Source organism: Bolinopsis microptera, chromosome 9 (genome assembly GCF_026151205.1).
Source record: "Bolinopsis microptera isolate Bmic1 chromosome 9, MBARI_Bmic_1.0, whole genome shotgun sequence".
Lineage (NCBI taxonomy): Eukaryota > Metazoa > Ctenophora > Tentaculata > Lobata > Bolinopsidae > Bolinopsis > Bolinopsis microptera.
This window is the reverse complement of record NC_087080.1, coordinates 11,716,378-11,733,516: the sequence shown is the minus strand read 5'-3', so window position 1 is coordinate 11,733,516 and position 17,139 is coordinate 11,716,378. Positions and strand designations below refer to the sequence as shown.

Here is a 17,139-nt window from a genome sequence, read left to right as displayed (position 1 = left end):
GAAGTAGTATGATCGAAGTTAATTTTCAACACTACCAAAAGTCAGTACTCATACGTTATATCAAAGCCATGTTTCATGGAGCCATGTTTGATATTTGAGATTTGAAACCTGCAACTTTGCAGAAAGTATATTGTGAAATTTATCAGTTTTCGATAGCCTGCCCTGTCAATAAAACAGTTATATTTGTTTGAAGGCTCTAGAGCGTTTTCCCAGGAATGGCAACTGTGGCAATTTGGGGAATGATCTTCAAGTCGTGGAAGTGGTACGCCTTGGCTCTAGCCTTTCCCCCAACCATCATGCTCCCCATCTGCTATTTCATGCTTCCTGAATCGGCTAGGTAAGTTATTTTACTATAATATATAAAGCCTGATTTTCAAAATATATGTATAATATTTTATTATGTTAATATATACAGAGCTATAACTTCAAGTAAATAGCTGTATAAGTGTATACATATAACATATTATAAAATATAAATGTATATAACATATACTGTCACACAATATATACGATTAACGATTGTTCTGGAAGATAATGTCTTAGGTGTGGTAAACACATTCCAACCCATTAAGTAATGACTGATGATGCTCTTAGGCCATAGCAAATATGTAGTTATTTATCAACAGAACATTCGAGAACCTTTCTCGATTTACTGTAATATTAGTTGTTATAGACAAGTAGAAGACGTTGTTATGACGATGCCGGATGCTGTTATAAATTCCACAATAAGTTCGCAATAAACACCACCATGCTTTCTCTCAGGTACTACTTGGGGAAAGGAAAGGATGCGAAAGCTCTGGATATGTTAGAGAAGGTGGCCAAATGGAACGGGAAGGAGGTTCCGGAGGGGTGCCATCTGTTCGAGGAGGATGAGGAGAAGGTTAGCATCAGGGAATTGTTGGGCAAACTCACCGGAGGTCGACTCGTCAGGTGACTAAAACTGGTCTTTTGGCAATGTGCCATTTTGGACAGACTGAAAATGTGAATCCAGCCCTGAACCCAGACTCACCAACTAATTATCCACATTCTTCAGATGCATGCTAATCAACATGTTCGGGTGGTTCATGACATCTCTGGTGTACTACATGTTGTGGTTCAGTGCCAAGTCTCTAGCAGGGGACATTTATGTGAACGCGGTTATCCTCGGTCTCGCTGAACTGCCAGGTTACACTCTTATCAATTTATCACTGTCTTATCAGTACTGTTAGAGTATTAGTTGTCAGACCACAATACTGATCTGTTAATAAACAAACTTCTGGTACCAGCGTCGCTTGAAATAACTCACTGTGAAGATGGTGGCATAATTGTTAAATGCTAACTTTTTCAGGGAGGGTGGTAGCATACTTCTTGATGGAGAAGATAGGAAGGAAGTACACCTTTATAGGTTCTATTGGTATTGGATGTATCTGTATGTTTGTCTCGATCTACGAAAACAGTATCAGCAGAAAGATTATGTACTGCATTGGCAAGGTACCATATATTTGAATCTGACACGTTTATTGACTTTAATCCTTATCTATCTTACTGACTAACACTAGCAGGTATATTTGGATGAAGTTATTGCCGACGAAAAGCATGATAATAGTGGTTAAAATAAGAACATACTGTCTAGTCTTATACTCTTCATAGTTGTACAATGTACAACGTTGTACTACTCATACCCTTAGTATTATAGGGATAGTACGGAATAATCTTCCAACATGATTGGATCATATTCCTATATTCGATGTATAATCGACATCTTCCGGGGCTAATTATACGTCCTCTGGTAGTACCCACTCATATGCAAATTATGCATGTGCCTGAGGAATTTACATACCTCCCTACAACTGGGTTAAACGTTTCAGCTCACGCTTGTGAGAGCATGGGGCAAAAATTCAAAGTATTAAACATTATACTATTAACACAATTAGACAGTAAATTGCAAAAGTTAAACAGTTAAGTTTAAGCATGGTCAAATGTAACTAAGTGTCCGATTCTGAGTACAAGGTGGTCATAGAGATTCATATCACTTGCACGTTGTGACGTCATTGGTATAGTTATAGTTGCGTGACGTCATTGTTCAAGTAGTGTGACGTAATTGGTCAAGTATAAGTAGTATAGTGTGACGTCATAACTTCCTTCAGGCGGTGACGGGATCTCTGTGGGCTGTGATCTATCTTTATTCCAGTGAAATGTACCCCACTAAAATACGAAATCTGGGTTCAGGTAAGCACTGTATACCATAACTAGGAGACAAATCCCAATATCATTGTAATACAACTTTTTTTGGAAGTAAAGATTTTATTGAACTTTGTAAGTAAAGATTTGAGAATAATTCTATACATTCGACCGACCGACAAATTTAGAATTTAAGTTTTTTGATTAATGAAACTAATGATCTACAGGTATAGGATCTGCTGCAGCACGAGTTGCAGCATTGATAGCTCCCTTCATCGGAGATTGGCTGGAAGTGTCCCCTGTTGTTCCTTATATTTTAGTTGGTAAGGGAAAATATTAATATTGAAATTTCAGCCGATTTCTAGCTTCAGTTGAATCAATGAGGACTCTCTAGTCTCTTCGGTTACATTAGACGGTTTTTTTTACTTCCAATATTTCAGATAAATTAAATGTATACTCCTTACAGGAATACTGGCTATGATATGCTGCGGAGTGTTCATGTTTGTCCCGGAAACTTCTGGAAAAGACATGCCACAAACCTTGGAGGACTTCGAACTACTTTTTGAGGATGGGAAAGAGAGAGATGAGGAGAAGATATAGAGTTATCTAATTGCATGAGGTCCTTAACTTTATTAAAGACAGTGGCAAGGGCATAGGCCATAGTTACAAGTGATTATAACATAGTTGAAAAATGTGATATCTGATTAGGGACATTATTTATAAATCGCATTTTTTAATGTTGAGTGTTCAAAAGTTCTGGTAATCAGAAATAGCTGAGTAATGAACGTATTATTTTTTCCAAAAAATAATTTTAAACCAGAAAAATGGTCACTGAAGTTGCTGTGCAGTGCGCAATCAATTGGGCTGGACGACACAAAACCCTATTTTGGTGTAAGGGTATTTAATACTTTCAACGCTTCTAGTACTAATAGTAACTATATTAGTAACTAGTACTAATTGTAACAAATAATTTATTATAATGATAGTGGCACTGTCATAGTTAGCGAAAGGTAGAACATATTGAATATGATGTAGTCAGAACTTTGAAACGTTGACCATCTACCTTTCACTAAAAAAAGCTTTTGCCATATCTGCGTGATTATCAAAGATTTTGAACGCTCAACACCGTAGTAAATAGGATTATTTTAGTATTTCCAGTTCCACTGAAGATTGTACAAAGGATTTCACCGTCGTTAGGATTGAATTTCATCATGATTACAGTTTTTGAACTGATTCCTTGATTAAGGTGGCCCGCCATCAGTAGATTAGATTAGTAACCAGGGACTGCAACAATTTTAACACCTAAAAACAGCTGACCCTAACTTCATCATTAAATGTCTGAGGAATTTAATTCACCGAACTGATTCCCTTATTGAGGTGATTCGACCAATTTCACCTTTTCCGTTTTCGCGTTGTCGTGATATCTGTTTACTTGTTGACCCCTTCGATTCCCTTTGTTACTGTTATCTATGTCAAGAAATCTCGGCTGCACGATAAGTATAATTTTGCGAGACAGTTTTATGGCTTGATTGATGATAAGAGATTAGCCAGGTGGTGGTTACCGAAGTTCAGGTTCCTATCTCTGTTTCCTCCTGCTGTAAATACTATCGGCCTATCAAATCCTCACGCATAAAAACTAACGTTTTCTCATTAAAAAATCAAGTTACCCAACCGATTTGTTATAAATGAGCCGAGGAAATCGTAGAACCATTCATCCGACACTGATGGTCGAGCAAGTGGCTCGCACACCTAGTTCGTTTAGTTATCGGATTCGTTATTAGGTTTGCTGTGTATTTTGTTAGTCCATAACTTATTATAATGAATTAATATAAATTGTTATTGTTAACATTTTTATAGATTTGTACCATGCTAGGGATCGATACGTGTATTACGTAAGCCAGGGGGAGGTGGTTTAGAAAAACTTGTAATTTCTACACTAAAGCTTTTGTTTTAAGTGACTTACTAAGGGGGATCAGAGGGCTTACGTAATATTTGAACGATCCCAAAACACGCTTTTTTATGCCTCAAATTTGTCGACTTTTACTTCTCCGATGTCTATATACTCAACTAAATCGTACTAAAACAGGAAATATCATAAGCACATTTCTTCTCGTATCAGTTGTCCGTAAATAATGAATAAGTAGAAAACGATAACAAAAACGGTGCAAGTGACAAATAAAACAGTAAATATTGGTCTAGGCAAACAAGGACTAGGAGCACCAAACGTTAGGCTTGTAGTTGTAGTCTGTATGTAACAGTAACACTGAACTGGCTAAATTTGTGATATAATCTCTCGACCTTTTCTTCGGAGAACTGACTTTTCCTTCCTCAACAATTTGAATCTTTTTTGAGTGCGAACACTTGTTTTAAATGGTAACTTATTAGACTTTTACTTTTATTTTTCTTTACTTTTATTGGTCAAGTTATCAAAATATATCGTAATTAGAAGAGTGTATCCAAATAATCAATAATCAATCATGAATCAAACATCCTCGATCATCTTGTTATGAAAACTTGTCTTTTTTTCTTATCTGTTTATCTTACTCTTTCATTGTTGATCGTCATAACATAGTCCTCGTCAAAACGGGTAAAACTATAGTCTCTTGTTGGTAACAATGTTACGTGTATGAGAATTAAGACTGTGAAAATCACGTGGTACCGGAGTAATGCAGAGATTCGTGTACGAATGTAACCATGGTTACAACAACCATGGTTACAACACCTTGCTATTCAAACAAGTTACTTCATGACTATTATCTTAACTCCGTGGGGTAGTGTTTTCATTATGTTACAGTTTGAGATAGAGTTCTGACAATTCAAATTTAAGTACTTTAAAATTAAAGTAACTTTACAACATCATATTTCACATCATTGTTCACATTCAGACAATAAAAATGTTGTAAAGTTACTTTAAAGTTAGCACAATGAGAAAGACTTTGCGGAGAAACGAGGGGCTTTCATGGTGCCCCAGTAACTGATCGTACTCCGTTGTATAGATCTATATTTTAGCGTACGCATATTGATCACATTTGATATAATCACATACCACTAGGAACTTAGGAACCGAGTACCTATCTAGGGATTTGGCTGCAGGACTGGAATCGGTCAGATATCAATGAATCTTCCTTTTTTTTAGACCGGAACCGCGAGTTATGTGGCAAACAGGAGAATTAAAATCTTACTGAAAAGTTTTAAGATTTCCGACCGCTCGCTGCTAAATCTCAGAAAATTAAAAAATGTATCCTAACAGTTTTGAAATTTCCGATTTCGTGCACTTCATGCCATATTAGACCCTGTGATCCTATGCTAAAGACCCGGCATATATACTTTTTAACCGGATCAGATCTCGAGACATGCTTTTAGGTCTGCAAGATCAAACTGTGAGGACCCGGAATTTTACCTGAAATCCCCAAATGAAGTTTTTTAAACACAATTTGCCTGAAAAATTTTGAAATTTCCAGTTGATTTGCGGCCACGCAACCTAAACCAGACCGGAACCGGATATTAAGCTGTATATCCGGCCAGAACCGTATTCATCCAGATATTCGGCAAAATTTAGCGAGAGTGCGGCCCACATGACAGGTGAATATCTCTAAAACTAAGCACTATATACCCTATATTGCTTTAAGGGGGGGGGGGGGGGGGGGGTTCACCCTGATTTTTTTGTGAAACTTGGTTTCGAGATAGCAGTTGACCAACAAACTAAGACCAGTGACCAAACTTTTGAGGGGGTCCCGGACCCCAACCGCCAAACGGTGCCCGCGGGGCAGCCACGCCCATATTTGGTCCAAATTAGGCCCAATTTAGCCAAATACCCTGAACATGCCCAAAATCAAGATTTTTAGGTGCCTTACTTGTAGCTAATGGTCCCCTGAACTCGTATATGAAATTTCATCAAGATTGGACGAAAAATGACTGAGTTATGAGCCAAAAACCATAAGACCATATTTGGGCATACGCACCTAATTTGATCGAATTTGGCCCATAAATTGGGCAAATATCAATATTTTTGAAACAAACTTTATATGAAAGGTAAGCCTAAACTACACATTCTATTTGATTGTCAGCTCAATATCTACCTAATTGTGGATTCTGTGTTCAAATAATCGCAAAAAATGAACAAAATCGCCCATATCTCAGTTCGCGATATTTGCAAAACTGACTTCGCTCAAAACAATAGAACTCAATAGGGTTTCAATATTTTTTCATGAAATTTTCAGAATCAACGTAGAATTGTCTCATGACCTTAAGTTTTGGGACAGAATTTTGAGTTAGGCCTTTAAAAAAGTTTGGCGGCCAAATTCCAAAATTTGCCCTGCTAAATTTAGACCCCCTCAAAAGTTTGGCCACCGGTCCTAGTTTGTTGGTCTACTGCTATCTCGAAACCAAGTTTCACAAAAAAAATCAGGGTGACCCCCCCCCCCCCCCCCCCCTCTTAAAGCTTGTAGATAAATATGGCCATTGCAGTTAGTTTGAGCTAAAAGAGAGGCTCCTACAACGTTCAGAGGCTGAAATACAAAATTCGTATTATATTTGCGCCTGAGGGTAATTTAGAAATTTTGCTCTAGGGTTGGACCTACTGATAAAATTGCATACCTCATCATGATCAATACTGATCCAGAATGACCTTAAAAAGGACCTTGTGTATAGAAAAGTACTAGTAGACCCGAAATGAATACTTGATTTCACTTAGCTTAGAAGAGTAGATTTTTTACTCGCACTCCAGCGAAAATCAGTTTTCCTGAATTGTTTCAAAAAGTGAGTATTTGATTACGGTTGATTACGGAGGGGAGGAGGGGGGTAAAAATTGATAAAATATTGATTACGTAACGGGTGCATGACTTGTGCGACTATCATTAATTGAATATTGTTTTCAATTTCAAGTGAAATTTGGAATAATCATGACCAAGACTCAGAAGCAACGTTTTAGGGTTAACTGATTTGATAAAAGCCAGATACAGTATTACCCCGATTTATTGCGGAGTTTTGGAGAAAGAAAAACCGCAGTAAATCGGGATTTGCGGTAAATCGGGGTTTTGGTTGTTTACACTATGTATGTAGAGCCCTATTTGGGCGAAAAGAAATTACCGCGGTAAATCGGGGTTTTCAGTAAATCAGGGCGCGGTAAATCGGGGTTTTACTGCATGCAGAAACTGAAGCTGAGGTTCTTATCTCTCACCTGGTATCGCGATTTATCTCCAATTACCAATTGGGAAGTGGCGGCTACTTATTTCCTAAATTTAATCACCGACACTGTACCATCTTACATAACCGGCAATATGATAAGGCTTGCTACTCATTGTAAAATTTACATGTTCGGGTTGATCTTCTTGGGCTACTTTCCAATTTATTTCTTTACCCGCATGACATTTTTTTCAGACAGATCTTATTTTGGTCTTCCAGTTTTACCATTTTTGACCAAGCTGCAACCTGTCTCTAATTTCTTCACAAGCCGTACAATCGTTGTATCATGGAGCTTGCAGAATTTGGACTTGTCCCTTCTTTGCAGGAGACGCCGAGCACTTGTAACACTGCAGCTCCACATATCCAATAGGTCTTTACAATCTCAAGTTTTACTTCTTTTGAGAACCCCATTTATAGGACGAATTTACAATTTTTTGGAAAACTCATGCCAAAAATCAACCACATTATGAGTTAGAATCAAATAAGAGGTAATATATATATAATAATATAAGAATACAATTTGTAACGTTTATGAACTGATAGCAATTCATTTTTCATAATTTGTTCCTTCATAAAAAAATGTATCGATTTTTACAATCCACACATTATTTTCAACTCACACTGTACATGACCAAATCCTTATCAGCTGCATGATGAGCAGAGCCGTAATCAGATTACCATTGCTCGATATTTCTTAAGTTATATCGCCCATTGTTGTAGGGGTCGTTCACACTTCACATAATTACGTAATCAACATTTTAGCAATTTTTACCCCCTCCCCCCTCCATAATCAACCGTAATCAACCGTAATCCTGACAGCAATATTACGTAATCGACGACCAAACCCCCCCCCCCCACCCCCTCGGCTGATTACGTAATATGTGAACGACCCCTTAATCGTACTCTCATGGTAATATCCACGTACCAGCTGGATATAGGTCCTTAATATTTTGTAAACAAATGCCGAGCACAGTTTCCAAGGAAATTTTTCGTCATGCTTTGCAATAACCGCCATTTTCTGCAATTTTATTCAGTTTAAAACCTTTGATATGCATGATGCAGCGGTTAATTACTATTAGGTATGTTTGAGTAAGCCTGTGTTCAAACACGATAAATACCTTTGCTAACTCGTTTGTGAACATTTCTTGTCGCTTATATTACGGAAAAAATATTCTACTTCATCCTGCTTTGAATGAACCGCCAATTTCTGCGGCTGCAAATTTTTCATCTTAAAAACCATCGCCATGAAGTGGGCAAGTTTGAATTTTTGAGTATTCCTTGTGAAGTTGTGAGTGCAGTTAAAACATTGAGCATCATAAACATGTACATTGTATATCTTACTATATATAAAGCGAGACGATATATATTTATCTACCTTACTCGGGAATATTATAACCGGGATAAAGTGGTGGGTTTTGGAAGTTTCCGCCATATTTTTCCCGGTCAAAAATTTTACCAGTCATAAAAAAACCCGCCGACTCAGATTATGGGGTTCCAAGGGGGTGGTGATCATCATATTTTACCTGAAGTCTCATATGTGCTAGAGAAAACTTTTGAAGCAGTGGATGGAGGGCTGTCACTTTATTGGCGGTTGCTACCATAATTTCGTTATAAAAATCACAATTTGGTTATAGAAATCAGATTTCAGGGTGGACCGTGATTCTCACTTCTCTTGCCCATGAATCAGTGAATCGTAGAGAAGAAAACAATTTATATGTTATAGAAGAAAACGAAAATAATAATAATATATAATATATATTATAATAATAATGTCTCTAAAGATTGATCGCTTCTCGTGTGCAGTGTGTAGACTAAAGAAAGAGGGAGTTTTTCCCGTTAAAGTAACTTGTGGCCACATCCCGCTAGAAGTGAGTAAACTGTGCCACTATTTCATGGTCCACGGTGGATTGATTACTGGAGCAGTTGAAGATGCAAAGCCAAGACGTTCCCCAATACCAAGCGGTGGGCAGGAAATTAAGCTCCGGCTGACCTTCAGAGCAGTAGCCCCATTAGCGGACAAAATGAAAGTCTTGTTAAGACAACAATACAACTTCGAATTTGACGGCCAGCAGCTCAGGGGGATATCAATAATGACAATGGCGGGGACATTAGCGATTTTGAGAATGAGAATACGCTTTAATGAAGATTTGACTTATTATTGCTTAGATTTATTTTCCTTTAAATAGACGTGTCTTTTTTTCTATTTCTGAGTAATATCAATAACTGTAAATTGAAATAACTTCTTTAACAAGTAACAAAAACAGAAATTTCGGTTGAAAATTTGTTGACCTCTGAAAAAAAACTTGAAAGGTCGGCCACCGGTAAATACATGACCGGGATAATTTGGCGGGTTTTGGGAAAGTCCGCCATATTTTTCCCGGTCATTAATTTTCCCAGTCATAAATTAACCCGCTATAATATTCCCGAGTAAGGTATGTATATATCTGTACCAGAGTTAGACGGGTTCCATTTCTTGTCACTTACGGAAAAAATATCCTACTTCATCCTGCTTTGAATGAACCGCCATTTTCTGCGGCTGCAAATTTTTCAGTTTAAAATTAAAACCATCGCCATAAAGTGGGCAAGTTGGAATTTCTGAGTATTCCTTGTGACTAGTTGTGATCAGTGTAGTTAAAACATTGAGAATGATAAACATGCACATTTTATATGATAATTAATATCTAAAGATAATACAGCTAAGCTGAAGTTTATCTTTTATCAAGTTTTCTAGAAAGTACCTACATAATATTATCTGCAATCCGTATTAACCAGGTCACCAGGCAGGCACATATAATCGCAATAATCCCAATTATTGTGTGGGTTAATTGTGTGTTTGTGAGTAATTTACGAACGGCTTAATCTAGAAAACGTTCAGTGTATAGTGGCGACAAAACTCTGACGAAGCTAAATAATTATAATTTGAATTATTAGATCATACTTCATACTTTACATTAGTGGCTCGCATAATGTTTTCATGTTTGCTGTTTAGGGTTCTGTGACTGTTCTGTAATAACTGTTCTAAAATATAAATTCATACCCACTGCATATGTTATACGTGTCATGACTGTGATTATGAAATATTCAGTAAATATTCAGTAAATATTACCAATTGTAGTAGTTTTGTTATAGCTCCACGATGAGGGTCAGTATAAGTGAGCGGGTTAGTATGTGTGAACCAAACACTCCCGAACCATCATCCTTCCAAAAGTAAGTTACGTTTAGAATGTTTTGTAGGTATCACTCACCACATTCAATAATTTTATCGACTTTCGCAATTTACAAAAATTGTAATCTTTCATTTGATATCCAACCTTGTAAGCATCAAACCTAAAACCTTGCAGGTTGTGTACATTTGTGTTGATAAACTTGTCCCTGTTTGTGTCCTATGCTCTTTATACCTTACCCGGAGCCTTCCTCCCCATCTACAACATGGACAGAGGCATTGGAGCTGCCAGCACTGGTGAGCGGTTGTTTAATTCAACTTTACTTTTAATACATTAGGTTTATCTGCCCATATTGTATATTATAATTTGAAAAGCTGCTTAAGAAGTCTCAATCAAACAACTAAATCGATCCATATTTTTTCGTACTATACTCTCTATGACTAATATTCAGGAATTATTCTGGCATGTGTACCTCTGTGTTACATCATAGTGTGTCCTATTGCTGGCAAACTTCTGGACAAATACAGTGCTAAAACTATGCTCCTCATATCAACAGGTATGTTTAATGTTTATACCCAGCTATATAATATACTAAAAGGCACCGAGTTTTAACTTTTATTATACAGTCTGTGTTATAGAGTCTATGATGGTCGACCGAGTCCTCGCCCAAAAACCGTCCCTCAGTCGACCCCTGATGATGGATCATAACCCTAAAACAACAGGGATCGTGTTATTAACCCCAAAGATTGTTTTACAGACTAATATAAACCTAACGAATAACATTTTGATATTAGAGACACTTTTGATTATATTACTGAATATCAACCCCAGGTATGTTAGCGGTGGTGACGTTTCTCAGTGCTGCCCTAGGTCACGTGACATCTAACACGTGGTTTATTTGTCTTATAGTCCTCCTTAGACTCATTCAGGTAATTAGAAACTGATCTTCAAATTAATATCACCAACACCTAACAGTTGCATATCTCAAAAAACACTTTTGAGTGCTTTCTTTAGAAATGAAACTGTTCAGAGTCATTCTTATCATCTGCATCTATCAGTTATTTAAAGAATCTGAATTTTATTTTCAAAATATGTAATATCAATGATATTACATATTCTGAAAATAAGATTCAGACTCATTTATTAGTCTCGATTATTGAGGGTAACAGTTCATTTTAATTACGAGGACATTAGTAAACCATACCGAACAACTTTTAAATTTATACCATAAAATACTATCTGGGGGTCCTTTCCGAAATGAAACTTAGTAGTAATTATTGCTTAGTTTCCCTTTTTTGCTAAAATCCGTTCCGAAAACCAACTTAAGTAACAAAGTTAGCAAATTTTCAAGCAAAATTTTTGAACTAAGTTTTTACTTCGATTTTTGCTTAGTTTCAACTTAAGAGCTATTTTTCCCGATCCATGACTCAAAGTGCCGAAGGCACAAAAGAGTCAAGGACAAGGGTTAGCGATCGAGGTTTTTTTTAATATGGTAGCTTTGCGACGGTGCCTGCGAGTGTGCGACCGTACGTGCCTGCGAGCACTGTTATCGCCCACGTGACTACCTGCGCAAAGTTATTTTGCGTGACAATCTGAATTATATAATTGTTGGCGCGCGGCGCTGAACCAACCAAGTGCATTGCCATTATTAATTTCATCATGTACGTATCCCACTGCACACTAGGCACTAATTAATAGCATATTATTATTATTTTGAGTTAGTATTACTAATACTATTTTGCACAGATCCTTGTCAGGTTGCATAAACAATAAACATATGGTTACATAGAAGTATACACGATTTTCAAATTCAATATAGAATTATATTAACTGGGCGGCGCTCGGCGCTCGGCATGTCACTTCGCCATATTTGCATGTTTATATAAACAGTAAAGACTGGGCCGTCCCCAGGTTGTATGGAATATGATAAATACGCCATCACAGATCGGGAAATTGAGCGGCCATCCATGCGGCCGCATTTCTTGTTTGCTTAAGTTGCTTCTAATTTTTTATTTTTTGCTAATTTTTTTAAGTTTGGTTAAGACCAACCTTAGAATTGTAAGTTTTTACTTAATATCCCAAATTTCATTGCAAGTTGATTGAATTGAACAATTTGAACAATAATTCAGGGTTCTAAAAAGGATTTTAAAGTTATCATTTATCAAGAAAAGTAATCATTAACAATATTATTCCGTACATTAATTCCTTTTCTGATTTCTTCCGCCTCGTTCGGCTGCCTTGGAGGGGCAGCCCGCCGGGATTGTTCAGCTTGCTCTTCTCTCATATCTTGAAGAATGTGTGGCAAAATTTCTGGATCACGAATTCTCCTATTACGGCAGTAATTATGAAATACAACGCATGCAGCAATGATATCGCAACTAATTTTTGGTTTGAATTGCAAACCACCCGTATTTTTACTGTCAAGACATCGCCATCGTGATTTGACCACCCCATTTGTTCGTTCTATAACACATCTACACCGTTTCAAGGACTTATTGAACCTTTTCTCTGCCTCTGATTTTGGATCCAGAAATGGAACGATAAGTCTCTCACGCAACGGGTAACCCGAGTCGCCAATTAGCCGACCGGATACAGATGAAGTGCTGAGATTTCTGCAAATTTCGCTCATTTTCCAGACCGTGCTGTCATGAACTGACCCAGGCCACCGTATAGAACATGCTGTGATGACCATATTCATGTCACATACGAACTGTACATTTATTGCGTGTTCTCCTTTCCTATTAACATATATCTCTTCATTAAATTTAGCAGTGCAAATTTTGGAATTTGGCCGCCAAATTTTTTTAAAGGCCTAACTCAAAATTCTGTCCCAAAACTTAAGGTCATGAGACAATTCTACGTTGATTCTGAAAATTTCATGAAAAAATATTGAAACCCTATTGAGTTCTATTGTTTTGAGCAAAGTCAGTTTTGCAAATATCGCGAACTGAGATATGGGCGATTTTGTTCATTTTTTGCGATTATTTGAACACAGAATCCACAGTTAGGTAGATATTGAGCTGATAATCATAGAGAATGTGTAGTATAGGCTTACCTTCCATATAAAGTTGGTTTCATTCAAAAATATTGATATTTGACCAATTTATGGGCCAAAATTGATCAAATTTGGTGCGTATGACCAAATATGGTCATATGGTTTTTGGCTCATAACTCAGTCATTTTTTGTTCAATCTTGATGAAAATTCGTATACGAGTTCAGGGGACCACTAACTACAAGTAGAGCACCTAAAATCTGGGTTTTGGGCATGTTCAGGGTATTTGGTTAAATTTGGCCTAATTTGGACCAAATATGGGCGTGGCTGCCCCGCAGGCACCGTTTGGCGGTTGGGGTCCGGGACCCCCTCAAAAGTTCGGTCACCGGTCTTAGTTTGTTGGACAACTGCTATTTCGAAACCAAGTTTCACAAAAAAATCAGGGTGAACCCCCCCCCCCCCTCTTAACTGTGGCGTACTACAATTTTATACCAAATATCTTTATGTACTTGCCACTATCAACTACATTAATTACCATATTTAATTGCTCGTTCATAAATATTACTTCACAGGGAGCCAATGGTGGAGTAATAGACGTGATAGCATTTGCTATAACTGCGAAGATCTACCCTAACAACATAGCACTCACCACATCTATCATAGAAACCTCCCTCAATCTGGCTGTTGCTTTTTCTCCTTTCCTTGGAGGAGTTTTCTACGAGGTGCGTTATTTTTATTCGGCTTTAGGTGGTATTTTTTAACATACTTTTTAACATGCTATTCCCGATAAATATAAATGAATGTTTGTTTTCACTTTCCAGAATGCGGCCTTAAAGAAAGCATTAAAATACAGTTCATCAATTGAAAAATAAAAACTGGGTATCAATCAATATGTGATTGTTATATACCAAATTATATTTATCGGACGTTATTTGACCGGAAATTGTGTGAACGGACATAATTTTGAACGGACATTATAATGAACGCTAATAAGGCCTCTAACGTTTAATTAATTCCCGTTAGAAACAAAATAAAGTCCGATAAGGTATGCAAGGTTACACATTCCATTACACTCTACAGGCAGGGGGTTTTTACCTGTCTTTCGTCGTGACAGCATGTGCAGTAACTGTGGTTCTGATCGGAACCTTCTTTGGGGTTACTAATGTGGATACTACAAAGGATGAGGATGGGGGGAACCTGTTTAGGTGAGTTAATCATAATAAGTTTGCTTATCAATTATTCTGTATTCATTATGTGATATTTCATTAAATAGTCAATAATCATTTCGAGTTCCGCTTTGTCATTTTTACATTTTCCTGTTACTTTTTGTTAATACATATTACCTTAATATCTTGTTAATATATTTTGAATATAATAGCGCAAAATATAAATGCCATAAAGTTGTTGAATTTTCAATCAACAAAGACCGACTATGATTTAACTAACAACCATGTTCGATTATTGTTCGTGAATTTAAGTCTTTTAATTTCAGTGTACTGAAGGAAGTGACAGTTTGGTTCCCAGCCTGGCACTCAGCGGCTTGTATGATCCTATTTAACTTTTATATTCCGATCCTCTCTCCTTACGTACAGGTATAAACAATAACTGTTAATGTAATATCAAATATCCGTTATATTAGATCACATTTGTCGAACTAGAGTACGCTACCTGGACTTTAGTTCGACACGACGTACCGAATATAGAAGTTCGACAGGGTGATTTCTGGCGATCTTAAGTTATCGAACTAGAGTGCGTGTCGAAATGAGAAACAGAGTACATGGATCATGTTTTGTATTTCCATCTAATTACTTGTATGTTTTAGTTGCAATTTGAGGTTTAGCGTTAAACAACATGTTTTCTAATCTCCAGAAGACTATTTCAATTCAAACCGTCAGCGATTAAACTCGTTTTCACCAACTTAACCATTTACAATTTACGGATTTACCTCCTCTCCCAGGAAACGTTTAACGCAGGACCCACATTTGCTGGCTTTGCTCTCCTAATCAACACCGCTGGTATCTGCATCACAGCCCCCGTCCTAGGCCACCTTATGGACAAACTCAACCCCTACGTCTTCATGGCTGCTTCTGCATTCCTTCTCCCTGTTTCCTATTGGTTCCTAGGTCCCGCTCCTTTTATGGCCGTAAGTTTTTCATACCTACCTAGAACAAGTCACTTTTACTTTAGTTTGTTTTTGTAGTTTTATTAAAACTTAAATCTATAAAAGATTATTAAATTGTTAATAAACTTAATTCGGTATTTATAAGCATTTAGCATTAATATCTTTTCAGGGTGTATTAACGGCATCCAAAACACAATTACTTGTAGCTCTGGGTGTTATTGGTGTTTTGGTTCCCCTCGGATGTTATCCTGGACTTCTCATAATGTTCGACATATACACGGTAAGCAATATATAGCGGAGCTTGATAGTCCAGTAAATTGAGATTTCTTAGATTCTTATTTAGAACGGATAATGATTTTGATCAGATTAGACAGAGATGCAACAGGCTACGTTTCAAATCACTCTAAAGGATATATTTTACCAGGTTAAGTTTGGGAAAATGCCTCAAGCTGTGAAGAACTACATCACCTCTATTTACTGCGCTTCCTTCCCTCTGGGAGGCTGCATTGGATCTGCTATGTCCGGTTTGCAAAACTTAAGCTTTTGAATTTTAAGGAAGGAATTAGTTTAATGTAGTCCGAGGAGACCTCACTTCCTCACTCCTCGCTTTCTCTTTAATGGCATATAGTCAACCTTAAACACTCCCTACTCCCTACTCCCTACTCCCTACTCCCTACTCCCTACTCCCTACTCCCTACTCCCCTTAACACTCCTCTTGAATACTCCCTCCCATCAGGAGTTATAGCAGAGAGATTGAGTTTTGGTCTCTCAACCACCTACATATCCTTTGCATTCCTCGTCCAGACAGTCCTGGTGATCTGGTGGTGTATAGTTGTGTGGAGAGTGAAGAGAGAAGCTAAGAGAGCTAAACTCAGCTTCTCTGAATCCAATCCTCTTATAGACAACGGCGAAGTACGAAATTACGGTAACTGATGTGTTACAGATCTGTGTGTGTTACAGAACTGTGTGTGTTACAGAACTATGTTACAGAACTGTGTGTGTTGATAGTATGAAACGAAAATTGCAATTTATTATTATCTTTTGCACAAAAATAACGCCTTTTTCTGTCATATCACAATCAGTTAACATATTACAATAAAACTGCTACCTTAGCAAGAATGGTTACTATCGTCACAAGAGCAGAGATAATATGAAATTTAAATACAAATGCAATGGCTGGTAAAGTGTCGTACAATGCACAAAACTAGCAACTTAATTATACTAAAAAATTTTAATGAAAACAAAGCTAGTCGCTAGATAAGGTTGACACTAAAAACGGTCGCTTTATGCTATTTCATCTGTGATATTTGTACTGCATTAGATAAGAAACAGTAAAAAATAAGCAAAATCATTTCAATAGCTACTCTCCAGCTTCAACATCAAAGTCGTATAGATAATAGATATCTTTTTAAATTTAATTCATTAATTCAAGTTAAATAATATAATCATTCTTCTAATAGAGTGGATCGTTATTTACATTACAGGAATGAATAAAATAGAAAATAAATAACAACTT

At 37.0% G+C, this 17,139-nt stretch overlaps 2 protein-coding genes across 3 annotated transcripts in view; both read left to right on the top strand.

The window, feature by feature from the left end:
- LOC134821116 (solute carrier family 22 member 15-like) overlaps window positions 1-2,939 on the top strand; it is a 32,694-nt gene extending 29,755 nt beyond the window's left edge. Inside the window, exons 8-14 of one of the 2 annotated variants that reach the window (XM_063831780.1) lie at window positions 214-337; window positions 763-930; window positions 1,034-1,164; window positions 1,328-1,470; window positions 2,127-2,208; window positions 2,388-2,483; window positions 2,627-2,939. In XM_063831780.1, the coding sequence (XP_063687850.1) occupies window positions 214-337; window positions 763-930; window positions 1,034-1,164; window positions 1,328-1,470; window positions 2,127-2,208; window positions 2,388-2,483; window positions 2,627-2,760 (878 nt within the window). In that variant the 3' untranslated portion in view covers window positions 2,761-2,939. The remainder of the gene's footprint in view (window positions 1-213; window positions 338-762; window positions 931-1,033; window positions 1,165-1,327; window positions 1,471-2,126; window positions 2,209-2,387; window positions 2,484-2,626) is intronic. The other variant, XM_063831781.1, reaches the window with a different exon arrangement.
- Window positions 2,940-10,452: 7,513 nt separating this feature from the next.
- Window positions 10,453-16,670, top strand: LOC134821293 (MFS-type transporter SLC18B1-like). Its single transcript, XM_063832012.1, has 11 exons — window positions 10,453-10,551; window positions 10,686-10,804; window positions 10,960-11,064; window positions 11,340-11,437; window positions 14,074-14,223; window positions 14,582-14,706; window positions 14,994-15,093; window positions 15,459-15,644; window positions 15,793-15,903; window positions 16,048-16,147; window positions 16,360-16,670. Exons 1-11 carry the CDS (start codon window positions 10,481-10,483, stop codon window positions 16,554-16,556), a joined length of 1,362 nt encoding a protein of 453 aa, XP_063688082.1. The 5' UTR covers window positions 10,453-10,480; the 3' UTR covers window positions 16,557-16,670.
- Window positions 16,671-17,139: the final 469 nt, after the last annotated feature.